Source organism: Delphinapterus leucas, chromosome 1 (genome assembly GCF_059928025.1).
Source record: "Delphinapterus leucas isolate spDelLeu-1000000601 "Yukka" chromosome 1, BTC_Dleu_Yukka2, whole genome shotgun sequence".
NCBI lineage: Eukaryota > Metazoa > Chordata > Mammalia > Artiodactyla > Monodontidae > Delphinapterus > Delphinapterus leucas.
The window spans coordinates 105,206,752-105,228,841 of NC_143129.1; the positions used below are offsets into that span (position 1 = coordinate 105,206,752).

A 22,090-nucleotide genomic window follows, 5' to 3' on the forward strand; every position below is an offset into this window, starting at 1 on the left:
GGAAAAAGAAAAACAGGAAGCATAGATTTCAAGGAATGGAATATGTGTGTAGTATGCTTCTTTATAGCAATAAAGAATACATTAAATACTCATTTAATAAGCTTTATAAGTACTACATCGAAATATGAGTGACAGCGTAGCAGAGAGTCTAGCATCTGGCAGACTGGGATTTGAATCCTGGCTCTGCCTTTTATTAATAAGTGAAAACTGGAGCAAGTTATTTAGCCTTTCTGAACCTCAGTTTTCTCATCTGCAAAAGGGAACAAGAACAATACCCACCTCATGGGGTTGCAATGAAGAAGAGATTAGGTATTCATGCGCTTTGCAAAGGTCTTGGTGTATAGTGATGCTCAATAAATATGCTGATTTTGATGAAGATAATAATGATGGTGCAGTTCCTTCCTGTATAGAACTTACAATCCCCTCTCACTAGAGCTATTGTTGAGGAAGTTGATTTCCTTCATTTCTCCCCCAATTCATCATCACTACAAAACACAAGCAGGAGTCCTCCAGAATGCAAAGAAAGAAAAACAAATCCTATTTCATCCTTCCCAGGTTCCCTACCACCATTGTTTTATGCTCATTTTCACTAAGGTGTAACTCTTCTGTAGTTCACAGCCTATGCAGCCACCCGTGAACACAGTTCCCATGTGATTTTGAAAATGTTGGAGACTCTGATTGAGCAGGGGATGGTGAGAGAGGAGGGGTCATCTGCAGAAAGATGAGTAGCAAAGAGGTAGAGACAGAAGATTTTCAGAGAGGGTTCTGTGTCAGAAAGAATGAAAGCTACGTGGTTTCAGGCAGGAGTCACTGTCAGAGCAGGGGTGCAGCAGCTGGTGGGTTGTGAGGGAGTGAAAATCAACGTGTACTGTTGGAGTTGGGATGTGTAGTCAGTGTTGGCTCTCTATTTTCCAGAGTACTGTATAATCTTTTAAAAAATGTTATGTCATCTATTTCCCTTTTCTGCTACAACCGGAATCCCATCTCCAACATTCTGGATCATTCTCCTCTTTTTGCCAAAGCACCTACCCACAATTCATCCTTCTTTCTGCCACCACAAAGACCTGATTACATATATTCAAATATCTGGTGTTTCCCTACACCCTGAAGAATAAAAATCCAAACTGCTTTGCGCAGAATTAAGAGCCCTTCATAGATTTCCCAGCTTTACCTACTACTATTCCTCAGGCACTTACTCTGTTTTAGTCATGTAAGAATAAGTTCATTCTGTAGTTTCTTAATGTTTCAACCCTTTACTCATCCATTCCTTTCTCTTTTTACCCCCCTTTCCAACACCACACACTATTTCTCCCTTTTATAATCTTTCATCACAATTTAAATTCCTCCTTCACTAAGAAGTCTCTTAGTTGGAATTAATTGCTCAATAAATCAGGGTTACATCAAACTGCATCTCTTCCTCTGCTTATCCCTTTCTTCCTTATAATTACCTACATAACCCAAATGTCAGCTGAGGTCAACCAGTCCCATCCTTCTGGATATTGCTACAAAATTCCTAGAGATTATGTTCTCTATGTCACGTCTGGCAGTAAATTCCTATTCCCACTGATTTCTGAATCTCCCTCAAATCTTGTCTCTCGTTGGTCTCTATTCTTTGAGCTATATGCCAATCCAAACATGAAACTCAACCCTATTTCCCCGACTTTCTTCCAAATTTCTCTCCAGGATATGTAAGTGGGTAGGAGACGTTTTTAAAGTTTTAGGGGTCATAGAGGAGGATTTGGATTGCTTAAAATTGGATATTAGCACTTCCTCTTTATAGAAGTACTCCCGTCATCACATCAATAGGCTCTTCTCCCTCTACATCTCTCGCTTTTCCTTCTCTTCATGCACGTTCCTCTTCCCTCTCCTCTCTGCTTTCTTTTTTTTTTTTTAACATCTTTTCTGGAGTATAATTGCTTTACAATGGTGTGTTAGTTTCTGCTTTATAACAAAGTGAATCAGCTAAACATATACATATATCCCCATATCTCTTCCCTCTTGCGTCTCTGTTTCAAAATTCTTCTGCATTTCTCATGCATAGTGGTTTGACCATCTCTTTGGTTTTGTTTCTCTTCAATCATGCCATCAGGGCTTAATCTCCCGAACTCCAAGCTAAAGATATTGCTTTAAAAGTTATCACTTTAAGCAATGAAGTTTATTTCTTTAGAGGAATCTGCTATACATCATTTAAATGATATTTCAATATAAAACAATAATGTTCTCACCTCAGTTCCATTGAATATGGGTCAGTCCTCCTACAGGCCATAAACTGCTTTTGGAAAGAACGACCTCCTAGTTGTCTTTGCAGCTCCAGCACGTGCACAGTCCTTGGCAAAATAGCAAGTCTTATCTCCTTCATCCTTTGCTGGCATTCCATTCATGTTAGATTTTCTTCTCTTGGTTGACATTCTCCCTAACATACATCCCGACTTTATCACTTCACAACAAAATGTGCTCTGCTTCCCCTTCACGGAAGAAGCTGCTCACCCTTTGTATCTTATTAAACACAGAGCAGAGGGTCAGCAGTCTGCTGGCTCCCCAGCATCTCTTCCAAAGTATCGCCCTTCTCTCTCTGGTGTTTCTTCCACTTGGAGGATTTTCCTCCCCTTTCCTGACCCTCACACCTCCAACTCCACTACTTGCCAACCGACTTTCACCCTATCCTTCAGAACTCAGCTCGGATGTCATTTCTAGAAAAGTTCTGTCCTCTCAGCCGGGGTCAGGTGCACATTGTCATTGTTCATCTGACATCCTGGGGCACCTCTGCCACAGCCTCTGTCTTGGAGTATTGCAATTGTTATTAACTACAGGCTCTTTAAGGAGACAGATTGTCTTTTATATATAAATTGTAAGTGTCTTGCTCTCTACAAGTGTTTTTTTTTTAATTTATGAATCACAGCTGTTGTGTAAGTATGATATAATTTTTAATTTTAAAGAACTTATTTCTGTAACTTAATTTCTTTCTGAAAGTAATTGTTTGGGATTGCCTGACATTTCAAACAACCAGCGGGATTTTTAAAATACATTCAAGATAGTCATGCATGCATTCATTCAATAATTTTTCAAGTTTTGAAAAACCTATTGAGAAAAAAGCTAAGCAACAAGCCAAAAACAAGGGGGGGGAAACATATTGAGTACCTGTTATGTGCTGGATCAAAAACTAACTAGGACCTCAAGTGGAGAAGATGGAGGCAGAGGCTAATAGTGATAAGGCAGTGACATAAGTGCAAGGCTAAAAAGTGCCCAGAGTGCTCTGCAGCACTGCAAGTCCCCCCTAACACTGCAGACAGAGGGGAGTCAGTAAAGGACATTACTTCAATGCTGTGAATACCAAGCTGAGAGGAAAATGCCAAATGGGCATGTACCAGGTAAAAAAGACAGGGCGGGCTCGTTCTAGCATGAGCAAACGTGGAAATACAGAGCCTGGTACACAATGCAACATAAGCAGTTAAGGCTTGTGGGAATAAATTGGCAGGCATGCAATTTACAAATATTACTCCATTTTAATGCTTATACCGAGCATCAAATGTATCATGAGTTAGATACTATCATTCTCATTTCATTGATAAGGAAAATTAGTAGCAGAATGGTTAAGTAATTGGCTCATAGTCACACAGGTAATGAGTGTAAAACTGTGATTTTAATGCAAATTTGACTTCTAAATCAGTATCCTAACCACTATGCAAATGCTGACTTTCTGCTTTCACTATGAAGCATGAGTTATCTTTGCTTTTGACTGCTATAGACATTGCATTTTTTGATCAGAAGTTGTCCACTTAAATTTATCAGGTTAAACTAAGAGTTATATTTCATTAATTTCATATATTTTGCATGTCCTACTCCAGTGTCCCAATTTGCACCACTGGGCACCACATAGTACTATGGTAATATAATGTACAGATGGTCCTTCTCTCTTTGTCTTCTTATTGTTTTCCACTGTCCAAATCAGATAATATCATGGAAAATGGCTTACTGTTATATCAGTGATTAAGTATTACAAGCCAGTTATTCATGGGGAAAATCTGAGTTTCTGAATGTAAGCCATGTGAAAGCAGATTTTGGAATAAAAATCAGGATCAAATGTAAGTAATTGATTACTGTCATAATTGAAGGAAGGGAAGAAGAAAAGTAACTGAATTCAGACAGAACAGAACAGAGACCTCTCATCTCTGTCTCCCATACTTCCTTGCATCACGCCAAGTGCACAGTGATTGAAATTGGGGTGTGCTAGGAACACAGAGAGCCCAGGTTCCCAGCCATCGTGCTCCCGCATTTTTTTTTTTCTTTTTTTTTGCGGTACGCGGGCCTCTCACTGTTGTGGTCTCTCCCGTTGCGGAGCACAGGCTCTGGACGCGCAGGCTCAGCGGCCATGGCCCACGGGCCCAGCCGCTCCGCGGCATGTGGGATCCTCCCGGACCGGGGCACGAACCCGTGTCCCCTGCATCGGCAGGCGGACTCTCAACCACTGCGCCGCCAGGGAAGCCCTGCATTTTTTATTTTAGGTATTCAAGAGTACTCCGTTGCCTTTCTGAGTTTTGTTAAAGATCAACTCTTTGAAAGTTTGTTTTCTTCATTTTTCTCTTTGGTGGTCATTTGATTGAGATTAAATAGTTTTCCAAGGAGCTTTGTATACAATGCCTTTAGATAACTGCAATAACCAGATATACTTGACATATAATTCAGCCTGACACTACCCCTTAATGAATGACAAGAGATACTTATAAAATTAGTCGCAATGATAATTACACACATTACGTATGGAAATTATTCAACCTTTAATGTAGCAAAGGACAGTTCCTGGCCCAGAGTAGGCATTTGATATTGTATATGTTGAATAAATGACAAAAGATAGATAGTGTAACTAAGTCATATGTGAACATGTTTTTGTAAAACATATAAAATAAATTCTTAGTCGTGAAGCATACTATATCCTTTACCTCTAATTTATTCTTCAATCTGTCAGTGTATACACACAGAAATGAGACGTATATATATTTGGATTTCAGGTTTATACTGAGTGCAAAATATGTATACAAACTAAAATACACACACATATATATTGCACTCAGTGTGTGTGTGTGTATATATATATATTTACAGTATATGCACTATATATATACATATATATATATCTTGCACTAAGTATAAACCTGAAGTCATTTTATCTTTTATTACCATTTGAATATCAAATAAATTACTTTTCTTGCCCTCATTGTTTCAAATCAGATGAGAGAGTATGATTAGGAAAATAAGAGTTGATCTCTTACAGCACTATAGACCAGTGCTATTAGCCAACTTGCTGCCATTCTCATAAAAATTATGCAATTTAAATGGGAAGATACTAGTGCCTGCTTCTATTAGAAACAAGAACCCTCTTCTACTTCATAATATGCTCAATTACCTTTAGATTGATCCATGAATAAATTATAATCCAAATAGACCTCTTTACCCTAAAGCTTTGCTGGCTTAAGGTATCCTTGTTGATTCATTATGTTGTCACTTTTCTATTGGCAGTGTAATGCTTTTAATATCTGGACAGAGACAGTTTTAGTGTGAGATACTGTTATCTTTAAATGAGTAGGATTTAGCTTTTCTGGTGAGGACAAATTCATCAATGATGAATCCCTGGAGAAAGCACTGAAACAAAAATCACACCATTTCTGAGCTTTGTTCAGCTCATCAGTTACAAAGCAGCTTTCGAGAGTCCTAAAGAACTTTTTCCTTTGTTTAAGAAATATAGCATGACGCTCAAAACTGCTCTCTTTGAGTTACCGCAGGCTACAACTTTTTCTGCAAGAAAATAATGAATGAAGAGGAAAAGCTCCTGCTGCTGACCCTGTCAGGCCCTGCTGCTTCTCCTCCTGCAATAGGAAATCAATTAACTATATGTTCAGACAGAGATTTGAACTAAATGCTTTATTAATCATCGCTGATTGCACACATATACAGTGGCCCGCTCTGCCTTCACCTTCACTCTTTCTTATTTCTATTTTGCTTTGGTTTGTTCCTTTGGCAAGATCTGAACACAAACATATGCCTAAATGTAATATGTGATCCTCTGGTGCAAGGGAGAATTGACCTTTTTATTTGCAGAAAACTTAACTTTTCAAATGTTCAGTTCTCAGCTATCCTAGAGGCATTCTAACGTGCGATGTAATAATAATTTTTTAAAAGCAGTGAAATTTCTCACACTAATGCAGAAAGCAAAATGACTATGGCAGCCTTGAAGTTTTGGAACCTGGTACAACACTTCAGCCTCTGGGATCTCCATATGGCAGTGAGAAACTACATGAAAATAGACCCTCTTTGATTTGGAGATGAATGGCAGAACGTTGAGGGGGCAGTCACTGATATTCTGTGTGGGTGTGCTTTCGATTTAAAGAAAACTTTGGCAACAGTTTTTTGTTTTGTTTTGTTTTTTCCGCTGATTCTTCAACCCACACACAAAGAAAATCCTATAGGAATCTCTATGTTAAATTGAAAACCTCTCCTTAGGACTAGTTATAAAAGATTAGCACATTAGAATCGTAGCACCTTTAGTTATGGAAAGGCTGCATTAGTTAAATATGGTAAATGTGGTCAACCACGGCAAAAAAGTTACAGAAAATATCATTTGGTTGGTGTCTATTCAGGCTGTATTCTATTCTGAATCAAGGGATTTCCTATTATTAATTATTATTATTTTTACCATTATTGGAACAATTTGAAATCATCACAGTTTAAATTTAACTGCTTTATTTCTCTTTGGATAAAGAATAATCTAAATGGAAAAAAAATATCTCCTCTGGTCTATGTTTAAAAGAAGATAGATTAAAAAGTTCTGAGAACAATTTCTTTTGAATAATTTTACAGAACATTTAGGTGGAATGAGATAGTGTTGAGGAAGGTAAGGCCCCATCAAGGAATCAGGATGATGGTTCAGATTTTCATAGAGCTTGCCTTTATCATGAGGGATCTGCTAGACTCAGAGGTCATGTGTTTCACACTAACAAGTCTTGATAATAATCTTCAAGGATATAAGATTAGGGTAGAGGTGTCCTTGACGTGTAAGAGAAGTGTGGGGAGATTGATATTCTGACAAGATTTATATCAAGTGGACGTACATTCACCAAAGAAAGGACCCTCGGGGCATTTCTTTGGCACCAAGTGTAATCTGTAACACCTCATCTGCCCTAGGAAAAGAATTATTTCATAATAGGACAAGCAAGCACTATCTTTTCTACATTAAAGGGGCTTACATATGTGATAATATTGAGGATTTGTTTTAGACTCTATTTTATGCTTTTTAACAAGACAGCATCACTTATTTTATGATAAAATAGATACAACATATTCATATATTTTCTCCCTCTGTCATATCATTTCATATTACTGTAATCATTACATACTGTAATTTAGAAAAGCATTAAGGTGCAGAGATGAAGTATATAGTTCTGGTTTAATTGTGTGTATTAATTTGGCATTCATAACATTGTTTCTATTTGCTCAACTTGTTGACATAATTACAGTAAATTGGTAATGGAAATAACAATCTTAGATAGTTCCACATGAATATTTTCTGCTAATATAAATTTTCAGTTGCAGTTTGGCCAAATTGGAACACAGTTTCAGTTTAGTTTTTACCTACTGTAGTGACATCTCTAAAGGACCAGAGAACTCATTTTCCTAGAGTGTTATGCAACCTGGTAGGTAGAGGCCAGTGTTTTAAAACAAGTGTGATTTTTTCACCTAATTACTTGCTAGGGCAGAGATCAGTATGACCTTGGAATGCTGTAGTTTTCCAAGCCTTCACTGGCTAGGTAAATCTGCTTTATTCTGCAGGAGAGCTGGCGGGGGGTGGGGGGGGCGGCGGGGGCGGAGGGTGGTATTTTTGCAGCCTTTGAAAAGAGACCTAGCAATTCCAGGTTCCAGGCAGACACAGAACATTTGGAATTCAGTGGTGTCTATCACCAGCAGTATATGTCAGTAAAAGTGAAGATCAAAGGTTCTAGAAGAGAAGGACAAAGTGAAGAGGAAATAATTGTAGGATAATGAATAGTATGAGGGCATATTCATGTTAACGTGAAACCACTTAGCATTTTTCCATGACACCCAGGTATCTTTCTAAATGAACTTTGTAAAGTACAATTGAATAACCTTGAGATTTAAAGCTCCATAATGTGATTTTGAATACTGAGGGAGTTTGTTTAAGCACTGTGATATTTCCTGTGCTTTTCATTTCTATTTTTCCCTCTTTCATGCAAAATAAACTTTATTTTCTGTGCAGAGAAATCAATATTTTTACCATTTTGTTTTTCAGCTATTCCAGTAAACTGCAATCAACGTTAGTTACAATCTTTAAAGAGATGTAGTAAGAATTTGAACACAATAAAACAGAGATACAGATTTGAACTTTGGCAAAGTACCTTTGCTATTGACAAAAGCATTTGTCAGAGACTAGGCTGTGTCTATATTGTGCTAAAAACCTGATGAAGAGGAAAAAAAGCATCAATAGGTTTCACCTTCTGTCTATATGAACTAAACAAATGGTTTAACTAATAGCTATTGTTTTAAGTGAATGGTTTGGTTTACCATTGTGAATTTTATTCTGTTTAGAAATGTATTTCAATTAATATTTGTATATTTAATACATACATATTTGGTAAAGGTATTGTGCTATTGTGTTCTTTTTAATAATTAGTGGACTCTGATACATAGAAGACTAGGGTCCAAGAATGAATGAAGACCTTGTTACAGTATATGTGAAACAGTCTCAGAACACACCTTTGTTTGTTTATAATATTTGTGTTTATATCCTCACATTTTTCTCTTCTGTGAGCTAACATACTTTCTTATTTGTGTGTTTTCCTATTAGAAACTGCCAAGTTTTGGACCTTATCTTGAGCAGCGCAAGAAAATCATAGCAGAGGAAAAGATTAGACTGAAAGAACAAAAAGCAACTTTTCCACCACTTGAGAGAAACCATTTTATCCCCAAAAAGCCTATTCCCACTATTAAGGTAAGGATTAAGCTGTATATGTAAATATGTCTATTTTATTGTTTAGTTTGTGTTTATTTCCTGTTTAAATGTACCACTGATTTTTTTTTAATATATTGAGAGTTTTAAAAATTCGGTCTGCAGTGACAGGATAGCCTCTTTTATTTGTATATTTTATGCTTTTTAGAACACTGTCAAATATGTGTTTCATGCAAATTTTGGATGTATTAAATAGGCCATAAAATATTACAGTGAATTCTTTGTCTTCTTACACTCATTTAAAAATTACTGTAATCTTAATTAAATCGAAGAGGTATCTTAGTCATACAGTACAACTAAATTATCAATATGCACCATCAATATCAACATGATACCTTACATTTTGGACAAACTTTCTCTGCTTCAGCCTTGGGAAAGCCTGTACAAATTTGGGTTTCAGGAAATTATTTTCTGGATAATATCAAAAATTATCATTAAGATAGAATTATGTGTGCATTATATTTCTTGTTTTTCTTCTTTAACTTCTTATTTTGAAAAAGATGTAGATTCACATACAGGTGAAAGAAATAAGACAGAGAGGTCTCATGTACCCTTGACCCAGTTTCCCCCAATGGTAGCATGTTGTAAAACTGTAATACAGCATCACAACAAGGATAATGACACAGATACAATCTACTGATCTTATTCAGATTTCTCCAGTTGTACTTCTACTCATTTGTGTGTGTGAGCACACACGTGTGTTTAGTTCTGTGTAATTTCACTCCATGGGTAGGTTCCTGTGTCCACCACCACAGTCAAGATATGAGTTCCATCAGCACAAAGATCCCTCAGCTTGCCCCTTTATAGCCACACCTACTTCCCTCCTGTCCACCTCCCTCAAGATGGAATTATTTTAAAGCAATCATAATTTAAAAAAAAAAAAAAAAAGGAGTGTTACTGGTTCACATTCTCTCTGAAGTCACCATCAGGGAATGTGGTTTTCAGTCACTGAAACTTACTCTTCTCCATTTAGTGACCATCTCCATTTCCTGGTTGAAGCATCAGCTGAAAAACTTACTCTTAGGAGCTCTTTGAAATTCCTCTTTAGTAGTCAAACAGGAGTTGGAACCCTTAAAAATCCCCTCTATCTATGAGAAAGAAGAAATGTGTCCTATGCTAAAAACAGTGGAATTTAGACGATGTTGAGAGGGCTAAGTTATTCAGAGTTCTGAAAGGAAATATGGAAGTGGCTGAACACAAATTCTACCAGCACTTCAATGCCATAATTCCAAATAAAGTGAACACTTGGGACTTTCAGCAGTATAATAGCCCCAAAGAGTCTCTTGAGCTGTTTCCTTTCAATTATTTGTGTGATACTAAAAGGATGAACTGGACACTGATGGTAAAGAAGAAGCCAGATCCTTCTGCTCTTCACATTTCCCCCACCCTTTGGCTATAACTAATATATGATTTGGGGTTAAGTGGGAATTGTCCCTGCTTGCTTTTTCCTACTTAATTAATTTGAAATAAATGTAAGATCTCCATCTTTTCCTTATGTATACAAAATTCAACAGAAAAATATTATTTATATTTGAAATAAAGGAAGAGCAAGGTGATTATAAAAGCATTGCGGCCTTTTTTAGGCTTCTATTCTGTCAGGGAATATATTGATAACCTAGAATCAAAACAAAAACAGAACAAACAAAAAACCTGCTGAAGTTGAATTAAAGCTAGCCGATCACTAATCCAAATAAAATATCAAACTCAGCAGAATTAAATAAGCCAAAGAACTGGGAAGTCAGGAAAGTAAGTAAACATTTTTTTAAAGTCTCAAGGAGAGATGAGGAATCTTATTAGAAATCGTACAGGCTTACATTCCTCTTCTAAATTGTTACTTCAGAGATGATCCAAATTGAAGTACCCCTGGTGTTACATTACATAAGCCTCAAGAGACTATTGACACCATCTTCCCATAACTAAGACCATAACAGTGCTGACATATTAAGGGGCTGCCATGGTAGATTTTTCTCAATGTCCAGTGGATTTTCCACTACCTTGTTTTTCTTCCCAGGGTGTCTATACCCATTCTATAATACCTGTTATCATTTCTAGAAATATGGTGTGTCCTGTCAGAAAGCATAATGGTAGCTGATAATGGTGAGGTTTTTCTGCAGAGAGCTGGGGAATTTTCACCAGTTATAGGTGCAACTATTTCTGGAAAATGAGGAATTACATTTGCTATGACAATGACTGCTCATTTCATCTTGCTTTCTATAAGGTTTTATATCTCTATAGAGTGGGACAGAGCTTATGTTTTAGAGGAAGAAGGAAGATAGAGATCTGTTCCTGTCCCAGAGATATTCGTGGTGGCGTTAGATGACACTTGATCTCTAGAGTCATGATGTTGTTACCAAAAGTGAGCTCTGTGTGTGTATGATTGTATTTTTAATTAGAACAGTTGTCCTCTAATAAATTCACTTTTACTCATATTCCAGTATGATTTTCCAGAGTAGGAGAGAAATTTCATCTCCTGAAAGCGCCAATGGAAGTATGTAGCAACCAATAGCTCTAATATGCCAATACTGTTCCAAGGGCTATACATGTTTTATCTCATTTAATCTTCACAATACCTGGGATAGGTACTATCTTTATATTCATTTTACAGATAAGAAAATTGAGGAATTAAAAAGCATTAAATAATTTGATCAAGTCACATAGTAAACAGTGGTAGAGTGGGGGATGGATGTGAAATTGAGAATTGTTGGCTTAGGATTGAAAAGATTGGCTCATAATAGGGACCAAAATGTTTGGATCCATTCTAGCAAATATACGAAATATACCTAGAGATTGCTCATGGAAGATGAAGGTGTCAGTATAGAACAAGGAGAATAACGTTTTGTAAGGGAATTGTGACACATGGCTTTTGTCACCGCTGTGCTACTAATCACTTGATTTGGGAAAAATATCTAATGAGAGATCTGTAAGAGGAGACCGCTGGACAAAGACGTCTCTTTTCCTTTCTGCTTTTCTTCCTCCTCCTGACCTTCTGTAGTTTCATTTGTTTGTTTTGTTTTGTTTCTGTTAAAAGCACAAAGATTAATCTAAAAGTTACCCATAATCCTACCACCTCAACTTAATCACTATTAAAATTTAGATTTATAAAATTCTAGTTCTTTTTCTAAACCTAAATGTAATACATTAAAATAAACATAGAATACTCAAATTTTCTATATAAAAACCTCATAATTATTTATATATCACTCTAATGGTTTTATAATATTTCATAATATGAACTTATTAACTTCTAAAAATTAACCTATTGTTGAATTTTTAGGCTATTTCCAGAATTTTTTTACCAATAATGCTATTATAACTATTGTTGTACAAAAATCTTTGTGTAGATCTCTTATGTTTCCTCAAGAGAAATTGCAGGTGAAATTGTAGGGCTTTTGATACATAGTGCCAAATTGTCCTCCAGGAAGAATGTGCAAATTTACATTCTGCCAAAAAATGTAAGAGAGGACTCATATTCTTAGACACCCATCAACAATAGATTTATTTTTAATTTTAACTAATATAATAGTCAAAAAAGTTTTTTTTGTTTAATTTCCAATGTTTAAATAGTAGTAAGATGGGCATGATTTTTTAATATATTTTTGACCATTTCTTCTTTTGTGAATTTGTTACTTATTTCTTTTGACCAGTTTTCTGTTGTAGTATTTATCTTTGTTTTATAGATTTTTTTAATAAACTTTTTATATATTGCCATTTGCCTCATAATTTGTATGACGGTGTTTTTAGATATACATACAGAAGTTTTACTTTTATGAAATCATATCTGGCAAAAGCTAGTTTTGTGATTTCTCCCTTTCTTTATTTGCTTAGTTTAGCTTTTTCTGCCTTAAGATTATATGCATTCACCCCATCTGGTTCTTTTGGAATTTACATTTGATTATTTAATTAATCTAAAATTTGTTCTGCTCTAAAGTATCAGATATGGCTATACCTTTAATTTTTTTTCACAAATAAGCAACCATTCCAAGATCTCAATATTTGCATTTTAAAGTGGCTCCTTCCTTCTCTCAAGTTATGATTCAATGACAAAAAATGTATCATAAATTGCATGACTTACTTTACATTTAAATGTTCAGTGTCTCAGAATTCGCTAAAGCTTTTCAAGAGTGAATCAGAAATGGGTTAGACAAAGTTCTAATAAGGATGGCCAATTTCTATAAAAAGTTTCATACCTTAAGTAAATCTTTCTCTAATAAGGAAGAGTTTAACAAAAAACTTTACAAATAAAACCTTCTGACAAAGTCCAAAATTCTTGGCTATAAGCCCCTTATTTGAAACCAAGACCTTAGTACTACTTTTAACATTTCTGTGAAGACAAAAATGTTTCTTCTACTACAGTGCTGATTCCTTACTTTGAAATGTGTTCAACACAGTTCCCTTTTCTTCTTGATATTAACCAGATGGAAAAGGTAGCAGAAGGTGGACCTTGAGGAGAAGATTGATCAGTTCAAGTAGCAGCATGTAGCTTCACATGACAGAAGCAGGTGCAGGTTGGGGTACAATAAGACAAAACGGTGGAGAGAGAACATGATGATGGTGCCTGGACTCCTCTCTCTGCTTCCTTCTTACTATATCATTTCCCTTTATGATTCATTTAAACTTTTCCTATATATCGACTCAACTATTTTCCATCCTTACCTCTTTTTTTTTTAAAACATCTTTATTGGACTATAATTGCTTTACAGTGGTGTGTTAGTTTCTGCTTTATAACAAAGTGAATCAGCTATACATATACATATGTCCCCATATCTCCTCCATCTTGTGTCTCCCTCCCTCCCACCCTCTCTATCCCACCCCTCTAGGTGGTCACAAAGCACCGAGCTGATCTCCCTGTGCTATGCGGCTGCTTCACACTAGCTATCTATTTTACATTTGGTAGTGTATATATGTCCATGCCACTCTCTCACTTCGTCCCAGCTTACCCTTCCCCTTCCCCGTGTACTCAAGTCCATTCTCTACGTCTGCGTCTTTATAGCTGTCCTGCCCCTAGGTTCTTTAGAACCTTTTTTTTAGATTCCATATATATGTGTTAGCATACGGTATTTGTTTTTCTCTTTCTGACTTACTTCACTCTGTATGATAGTCTCTAGGTCCATCCACCTCACTACAAATAGCTCAGTTTTGTTTCTTTTTTATGGCTGAGTAATATTCCATTGTATATATGTGCCACATCTTCTTTACCCATTCATCTGTTGATGGACACTTAAGTTGCTTCCGTGTCCTGGCTATTGTAAATAGAGCTGCAGTGAACATTGTGGTACATGACTCCTTTTGAATTATGGTTTTCTCAGGGTATAGGCCCAGTAGCAGGACTGCTGGGTCATATGATTGATAGTTCTATTTTTAGTTTTCTAAGGAACCTCCATACTGTTCTCCATAGTGGCTGTATCCATTTATATTCCCACCAACAGTGCAAGAGGGTTCCCTTTTCTCCACACCCTCTCCAGTATTTGTTGCTTGTAGATTTTTTGATGATGGCCATTCTGACCGGTGTGAGGTGATATCTCATTATAGTTTTGATTTGCAGTTCTCAAATGATTAGTGATGTTGAGCATCCTTTCATGTGTTTGTTGGCAATCTGTATATCTTCTTTGGAGAAATGTCTATTTAGGTCTTCTGCCCATTTTTGGGTTGCATCCCTACCTCTTTTTATGCTTCAAACCTGTGTCACCCACTATCTTCTGGATACCTCCACCTGGATAGTCTAAGCAAGGTGCCTAGAGGCCATCGTACTTCAAACTAAACTGATTATCATTCCTTCTAAGCCTGATCTTCCTCCTGAGTCCTGTGTCTCAATGAACAGCACTCTATCTACCCTCTTACCTAAGCAGAAACCTGAAATTTGGCCTAGATTTCATCCTATGACTCATCTCACTCATGAATGAGATCATAGACATTCACCAATGTCCACCATTTTTATCTGTCATGTCCTCTTCCTCTTCTGCTCTTCCCTACAGCAAAGATCTTAGGGAAGTTCTTTATACATTCTTTCCTGGAATTCTGAAATATTCCACAAACTGGCCTCCCACCTTCTTTTCTCATTCTTATCTAATGTATCCTCCAACTATTATGAAGTATTCTTTGTTAAATGCAAATCTGATTGTTTTACCCTTTGCTTAAAATTCCCACATCTTAAGCATGATCTTAAGGTAAACTCGTTAGCATAAGCATCAGACCTTCATATTTTAGCTTATCTTGGCCTAAGCAGGTTCAGTGGAGTGGTGAAAAGTAGAATCCAGGAGGTGGTAAATTGAAGAGTGAATAAAGGTTTCACAATTAAGGACAAGCCATATGGAATACTCTTCCCTGAACTTGAGAAAGATCAAAAGGAAAGTGACAAGAAGAAATGTAGTAGAGGGAAAGGTTGGTTTGTATATGTTAGGATACTGTAAGCTTGCATGTGTTTATGTGCTAGGAAAGGATAGCTAAAGCTACCAGAAAGGGCATGATTAAAGAAGCTATATCCTTGGCAAATAAGGAAGGAATGGAGTCCAGACAATACATTAAGTCATCTTGGATAAGAGAGTGACATATGATTTTCTACCTACTGCAATGCCATAGGCATTTAATGAAACTGAATTTGGGCTTACCAGTGTCATTTTAGTAAGCAGCCTGTGTTTGAAGAAAGTGACTGCTAGAAAGTCTTAAGAAGCTATTTCCTTCATTGAAAGATGTAGCAAGGTTTATAAGATTTTAGAAGATTATATTTATGGGAAAAGAGTTTCCTGAATTAAGCCTGGAACTACTCTGTCACGCTGCTTGGGTTCAAATTATGCCACTGCCATTTAGCAGCTACATGAACTTGTCTCGGTTAACTAATCTGTAAAGTGGACATAATTAAAGAGTCTGCCTGGGCTTCCCTGGTGGCGTAGTGGTTGAGAGTCCGCCTGCCGATGCAGGGGACACGGGTTCGTGCCCCGGTCTGGGAAGATCCCACATGCTGCGGAGCGGCTGGGCCCGTGAGCCATGGCCGCTGAGCCTGCGCGTCCGGAGCCTGTGCTCTGCAACGGGAGAGGCCACAACAGTAAGAGGCCCGCGTACCGCAAAAAAAAAAAAAAAAAGTCTGCCTCATGGGATTATAAATTAGGTAGTGTGTGAAGTGCTTTTAGCCTGCACCAAACATATCCTAAATACTGTATATGTTACCCACTATTAGTTATGATGTTAGGAATGGACAGCTTGAAGTAGATAACAGGTTAGGGTGACCCTCCATTTCCATATGTCCAATAAAGTGAACTCAAGAATGTTAGTAGGAATACATAAAGCTCTGGAAGTCAACCAAGTTGGAAGTTTTGAAGAAGTCCATATATTTTTCAGGAAATTTTTATCATATATCTACCATGAGACAAGCAGTGTGCTAGGAATTGAGCATCTATAGTACAAAAAATAAAACAGCCACAGCCTCTTTCCTCATGAAGCATACAGAATAGAGAAAGAAACAGGTATTAAAACAAAGAATCACACTAATAATATAAAGCTATATTTGTAATACAAACAATAAAGAAAAATACAGGATGTGTGGAGTCTCTTTCATAGCAAGACCTAATTTAGATGGAAGGAGATGAGGAAGGCTTCTCTGAGGAACTGGCGTTTAAGGAGCCCTGTAGACTGGGTAGTGATTAGAAGGGTAAGTGGAAAAAGGGATGTTCCCAGTGATTCATAATGTGGTCCTAGATTTGGTGAGTGGCCATGGTTATGGAAACAGAAGCAGAGGTTAAATTGATGAAGACTTGATAATTCTCCCTCTAAAATTTGATGATTCTCTTTATATACTGAGGTATAAGGGACAGTAAGGAGTTGAAAATAAGGAGACTAAGATGATTAGATTTTTGCTAGTCCCACTAGCTGAGATAAAGAAAAATGAAAGATAATGAATCAGGGTTTTATTCTTGGTGTTTTAGGTTTGATGAGTTTTCTAATGTGGGGTGAAAAATTTAGATTTGAGCATATTGAAGTTAGTGAACTCAAGCTAATTTTGCACCTGTGCTGGATGATATAAAGGAAAAAGAACTGACATGCTGACCGCCTACTAGGTGCCAGATACAAGACAGAAGCTTCACGTATATTTTCTTCATTTCTTGCTTAACCTAATACTCTATAAGGGAGTAGGAAGTTCTGGGGAAGCAAATGGGAACAAGTGATCAAAGAAATAAGAGAATAACCAGAAGGAAATGATGACGTGGAGAAAAAAATAGAGGAAGTCTTAAGAATGAGGAAGTGGTCCACAGGTCAGAAAGCACTGCTCATCTTGGCAAGGACATTTGGTATTGTTTCATTTTGCCTTTCACATGTAACCACTGAGATTCCAATTTCCAGTTGGCAATAATTGTCCTATTCACCCATACATCCATTTTGTCATTCATCCAACAACTATTAACATCCACCCACTATGTTCCAGCACTACTCTAGTCTCTAGCAATTCAGTAGTGAACAAAACAAAAGCCCAGCTCTCGTGGTGTCTACATTTGGTGTCTACATTATAGAACAGACAATAAACAAATGAACGAGTGGGTACATACTATGTCAGATGGTCACAGTGCTGTGGAGAAGATACAGCAGGATTAGGGGAAAAGTAATTGCTGGAGAGGTTGATCAGGAGATGCCTGCCTGGTTAAATGGCATATGAGTAAACACTTCAAAGAGTGAGAGAGTGATCAATGCAGATAAATATCGGGGTCGGGGGAGAACGTTCCATTCAGAAGGAACAGAAAATGCAAAGACCCCGAAGTAGGAAAGTCCTCGGCAGGAAACTATTGAGGCTTTTTAAAAGGAAGAATGATGTGATCTGACAAAATTTTTCAAAGGCTCATTCTGTCTGCGGTGTTGATACAAGATCCTAGATGGGCAAGGACAGAAGCAGGAAGACTGGTTAGAAGGCTGTTGTAACAATCTAGGTGGGAGATTGGCAGGAAGGAGAATAAAAACTAGATAATGTCAGAAGACCTCAACTCCATTGTTCTAAATGAAATGATGTGTGTGAAAGTATTGCATGAGGCATAGTTCTATTCAAATGTAAGGAGCCACGGTGGTTGTCATTTTCGTACGAGTCCCTTGCCCCCTTGCCCATTATTTTAGGCTCCATCTGGATGATGCGGCCACGTGGTTGTTCAGTCCCCATTGAAATTAACAGCCACGTTCCCTTTAAGAGTCATTTTCTCTCTTCATGTGAATCAGACATTTCTTCTTGTGCTTTTATTGTTTTATTGTACCACACTTACCCAGGCATGCTACGTACTTCCCTCTGCTGCTTCATCATTACTTTTATGTTTTCCCTACAGTGTTTCTTCTGTTCTTGACATACCATTTTTCCATCTCCCCTTTTTCCTGAGGGCCTGGGTTATCTGTTTTCGTGCTTAATATTTTCCCTGTCCACCTATCTGTTTATTTTAGCATGTTTCTTCCCTACTCGCTGCTGGCCTCTTTATAGATTCCTCTGTTCAATAGTTTAAACTCCATGCCATTGCTTTGTTTATCCTCTCAGCTAGCACAGTATATTATTCCCCATCTGCTATAGAAAGGGCCCCAGTGTCCCACAAAGTTGACTAAGCCCCTCTTGTCTTAACAAGTTTTTCAGTCATGCATTCAAGTTTCTGATCTACCCCCATCTTCTCTGGTTATGAGTGTGACAATATTATTTCTAAGCAAGCCATGCTCAATAGATCTCATCTTTTGTTCTTTTCTTTCAAATGCCTCAGATAAGACTTAATGGTCTGCTGCTTCATAAGTAGGCAGTTTCAATATCAGTCAATCAGTAAGTATTTATTATTTGCTATGTGACCTTAGCAGTGTGCTCAGGACTGGGTCTTCGTCCAGAGACTAACAAGGCATGGTTCAAGGCACCAGGTTTTTCCTGATCTTGGTGGAGATGTAGTGCTAACATATATTTATTATGCACTCGCTGCAATCCAGGAAACTGGGAATACAACATGAATTTTAAAAAGAAAGATATCTATCCTTACGGAGCTCACAGTCTAACAAGGGAGAAAGACACATGTTAAAAATTATTTACAGTTCAATCAAATATGTACAAAATGCTCTGGGAACACAGAGGAGTGAAAGGGATTAGTTCCGCCTCGGGTAATTGTGCAAAGCTTCACAGAGATGGTGATATTTAACATGGAGTTTAATAAATTAGCGTTAATTAAGCAGAGAATTAATAATAAAAGCTAATATTTATTGAGTACTTATGAGGTTTCAGGCACTGTTCTGAATGCTTGTGAATTAACTCATTTAATCCTCACCATAACCCTATCAGGTATCCATATTTTCCCTATTTTACTAATTAAGTAATTAATAAACAGAGAGGTTAAATAACTTGTCTAAGGTCACACAGCTAGGAAGACATGAAAACCAAGACTTGATTCCAAAATCTGGCTCTAAAACTAAAACTTGGGCCTTAATCACTATCTTCTTCTGTCTCTCATGAAAGAAAAAAAAAAAAAAAAAAGGAAGGTGGACCTTAAATCCAATACAAAACTCATGCTTTTGTTCAATAGGATTTCCTAGAAAGGACCAAACTGAGAGGCAGTAATGAGGAAAATAATCCAGTTTTCTTGCTCAGTCTTAACATGATGTAAAAGGGCGAGGGGATATACTGTAGAGCATCAAGAGTGGTTGCTCCCAGTGTTACACTGTGACTAGGGGGTCCTTGAGAACCAGAAGTCTTCACTAGCCAACATGGTATCCAGCTTCCCCTTGCGTCCTTGGAAGCTAAACAATGGTCTCAGAGGCTGTCAGTCCTACCGCAGGGAATAGTCTGGGGCCCTAGCGTCAGCCTGGCATCCAGTCAATTTCCTCTTTATCAACCCTACATCTGGATTTCCATTTCATAGTGACACATTTACCATACGTATTGCCATATTGCAGAGCTGTCGCTTTTGTGAAAGAAAAGGCTTCTGAGGAAGAGGAGGGTAATCAAAATCAGTGCTGAAGGGGAAGGGGAAGAATGAGATAAGGTAATAAAAAGACAACTGACCTCCAGCAATAGATGTAAAGGTCTCCTTCTAAAAGATGAACCAGGACCTTCTGAAGAAGCTCCTAACACATTCCACAGGTTCACCTGTGCTAGAGAAAAGAAACCAAATAGGAAGCCGTTTTATCTCCTGGCTGAAGAGAACTGAAGTGACAGTGTGCACATTTGGCCCTGCTAAATGAGAAACGTGCTTTAGTCCCAGGCAGCATATAACAGAGATTTGAGAGTCTGCCAAGGCTTATAAAGTTCCCCGAATGCTTCCCACTTCTGTTGATATATTTGAGAATGAATTCTCATTCTCTTTATGAAACCAGGAATGTATCTCTAACGTCTTTGAATTTCTGGGTAGGAAAATGAATGGTTTAGGGGCACTAGTGATGTTTTCATCTCTTCCTGTTGCTTCTAGGAAGAGATAGACTGCATCTCATAAGACTGGCAAGACAGTGTTGGCAGGAGACCAGTCAGCCTGATCGAGAGGTTTATTATTTCAATTGAGTTGTGAGGGGAAGGAGAAAAGTACTCATATATAACTGTAAGGCATATTAGATACTATGGAGCATAAAAGGGATGACACAGGAAGAAAAATAGTGGAGGATTTTCCCAGCAATTTTCAGAAGATACCAGAGAAATGGGCGGGAGGCATTAACATTCTCAGTTGTCTATATACAGACAAATAGCAGATGAAAAATTATCAAACTGTACTTTAAAACACATGAACAGAATATGGTGAAAATCAACTCTTAAGTCTTATGGGGATGTTTTGAGATGTGATTCCTGACTGGAATATGATGATGGAAAGGTATATCTTCTTCGGAATAAATAAGTCTGATGAAAGGGCTAGGGGAGGAACAGTATATGTCAAAAAGATATACACATGCGTGGAAATCCACAAACGTGAAAGTGAAGCATGGAGGAAGCAGCTGCAGGAGAGTGAAATGAAAGGAAAACAGAAATGTTTTCGGGGACTACATCAGAGACCCCATAACTAGATAGTTAATATGGACAGGCAAGATAGAGCAGCGATGTAAGCCTTTACAGACTTCAGATGAAAATCCCACTCCACTAAAGGCAAAACATTGGCAAAACTATTGAATTGCCATGTTGGAAATTTAATCTCACAAAGGAGAGAGAAGCAATGAGAGACTTACTGCATTGACTTATTTCTGGTTCCTTATAGAAATCTGTTTGGGGAAAATGACAGCTAAAAGAATCTTGAAGGAAAGTAACCATCCCATATCATCGTAGAGTTTGTTAGGCCACAGAAAGTAAGTCTAAACTTAAATGTACAAGTATGCCACCTTTAGTAAATCTACTTTCAGGGAGCTCAGAAACAACAATAGAAAACAATCCCGTAGTCAGAGCTCTAACCTGAACATGGATCAAGAAGAATGAGAGGCTGTCAAATTGAAATTTGGTGACATAATCCCTGAGTTTCACGAGGAATAGGAAAAGAGTGAAGTATTTAGATAACTCAGTATTGAATAGTCATATGAGAAAATAGAGATCACATTACCAACGATGATCATAAAAGAGTGGCATCAAGATTTTAAAGTGTTTCAGAAATACCAAAGCCTCAAATTATCTGAATTTGGAGAAAATATTAGGAAAAATGGAAATGTATTTTGTCTATTAAAAGTAAAAAAAAAAAAAAAGAGAATACACCCACTACTTAGAGCAGATGGTATACTGTTAACTTACAATTAGAACTGTTCAGCTCCTTTTATCTTTGTAGCATCCCCATAAAGAATGCTTTTAGAACTGAAAAGGATAAGGAAAACATATTCGAGAGGTGAAGCCCAAGATAGGTAAGGATAAAGTAGAAACACATCACATTTAGCTTCATTAACTGTATTTAAATCCAAAGTGTCTGGCAAGAACTTGCTACTTTAAAGCCTGAGCCAGCCCACATAAAAAGAATACAGTGATCAGGGCCACAGATCTCTACTGAACCAACCTTGACTACACCCAAACCTCACCCATCTGTCTCTCAGTAACAAGCTCCCTTCCACTCCACCCTCTCTCACCCACTTCAGTTCCCAGATCCTCACTAGCTCCTACCCCATCTCTTGGTTTGCTTGTTTCTCTTA

The 22,090-nt window shown here is 37.4% G+C and overlaps 1 protein-coding gene across 3 annotated transcripts in view; it reads left to right on the forward strand.

Annotated features, from left to right (window-relative positions):
- The window catches only part of DPYD (dihydropyrimidine dehydrogenase), an 825,900-nt gene that overhangs the window by 781,974 nt on the left and 21,836 nt on the right, over positions 1–22,090 (forward strand). For all 3 annotated transcript variants that reach the window (XM_089919140.1, XM_022553288.2, XM_089919145.1), the window contains one exon: positions 8,855–8,998. In XM_089919140.1, coding sequence (XP_089775266.1) covers positions 8,855–8,998 — 144 coding nt within the window. The remainder of the gene's footprint in view (positions 1–8,854; positions 8,999–22,090) is intronic.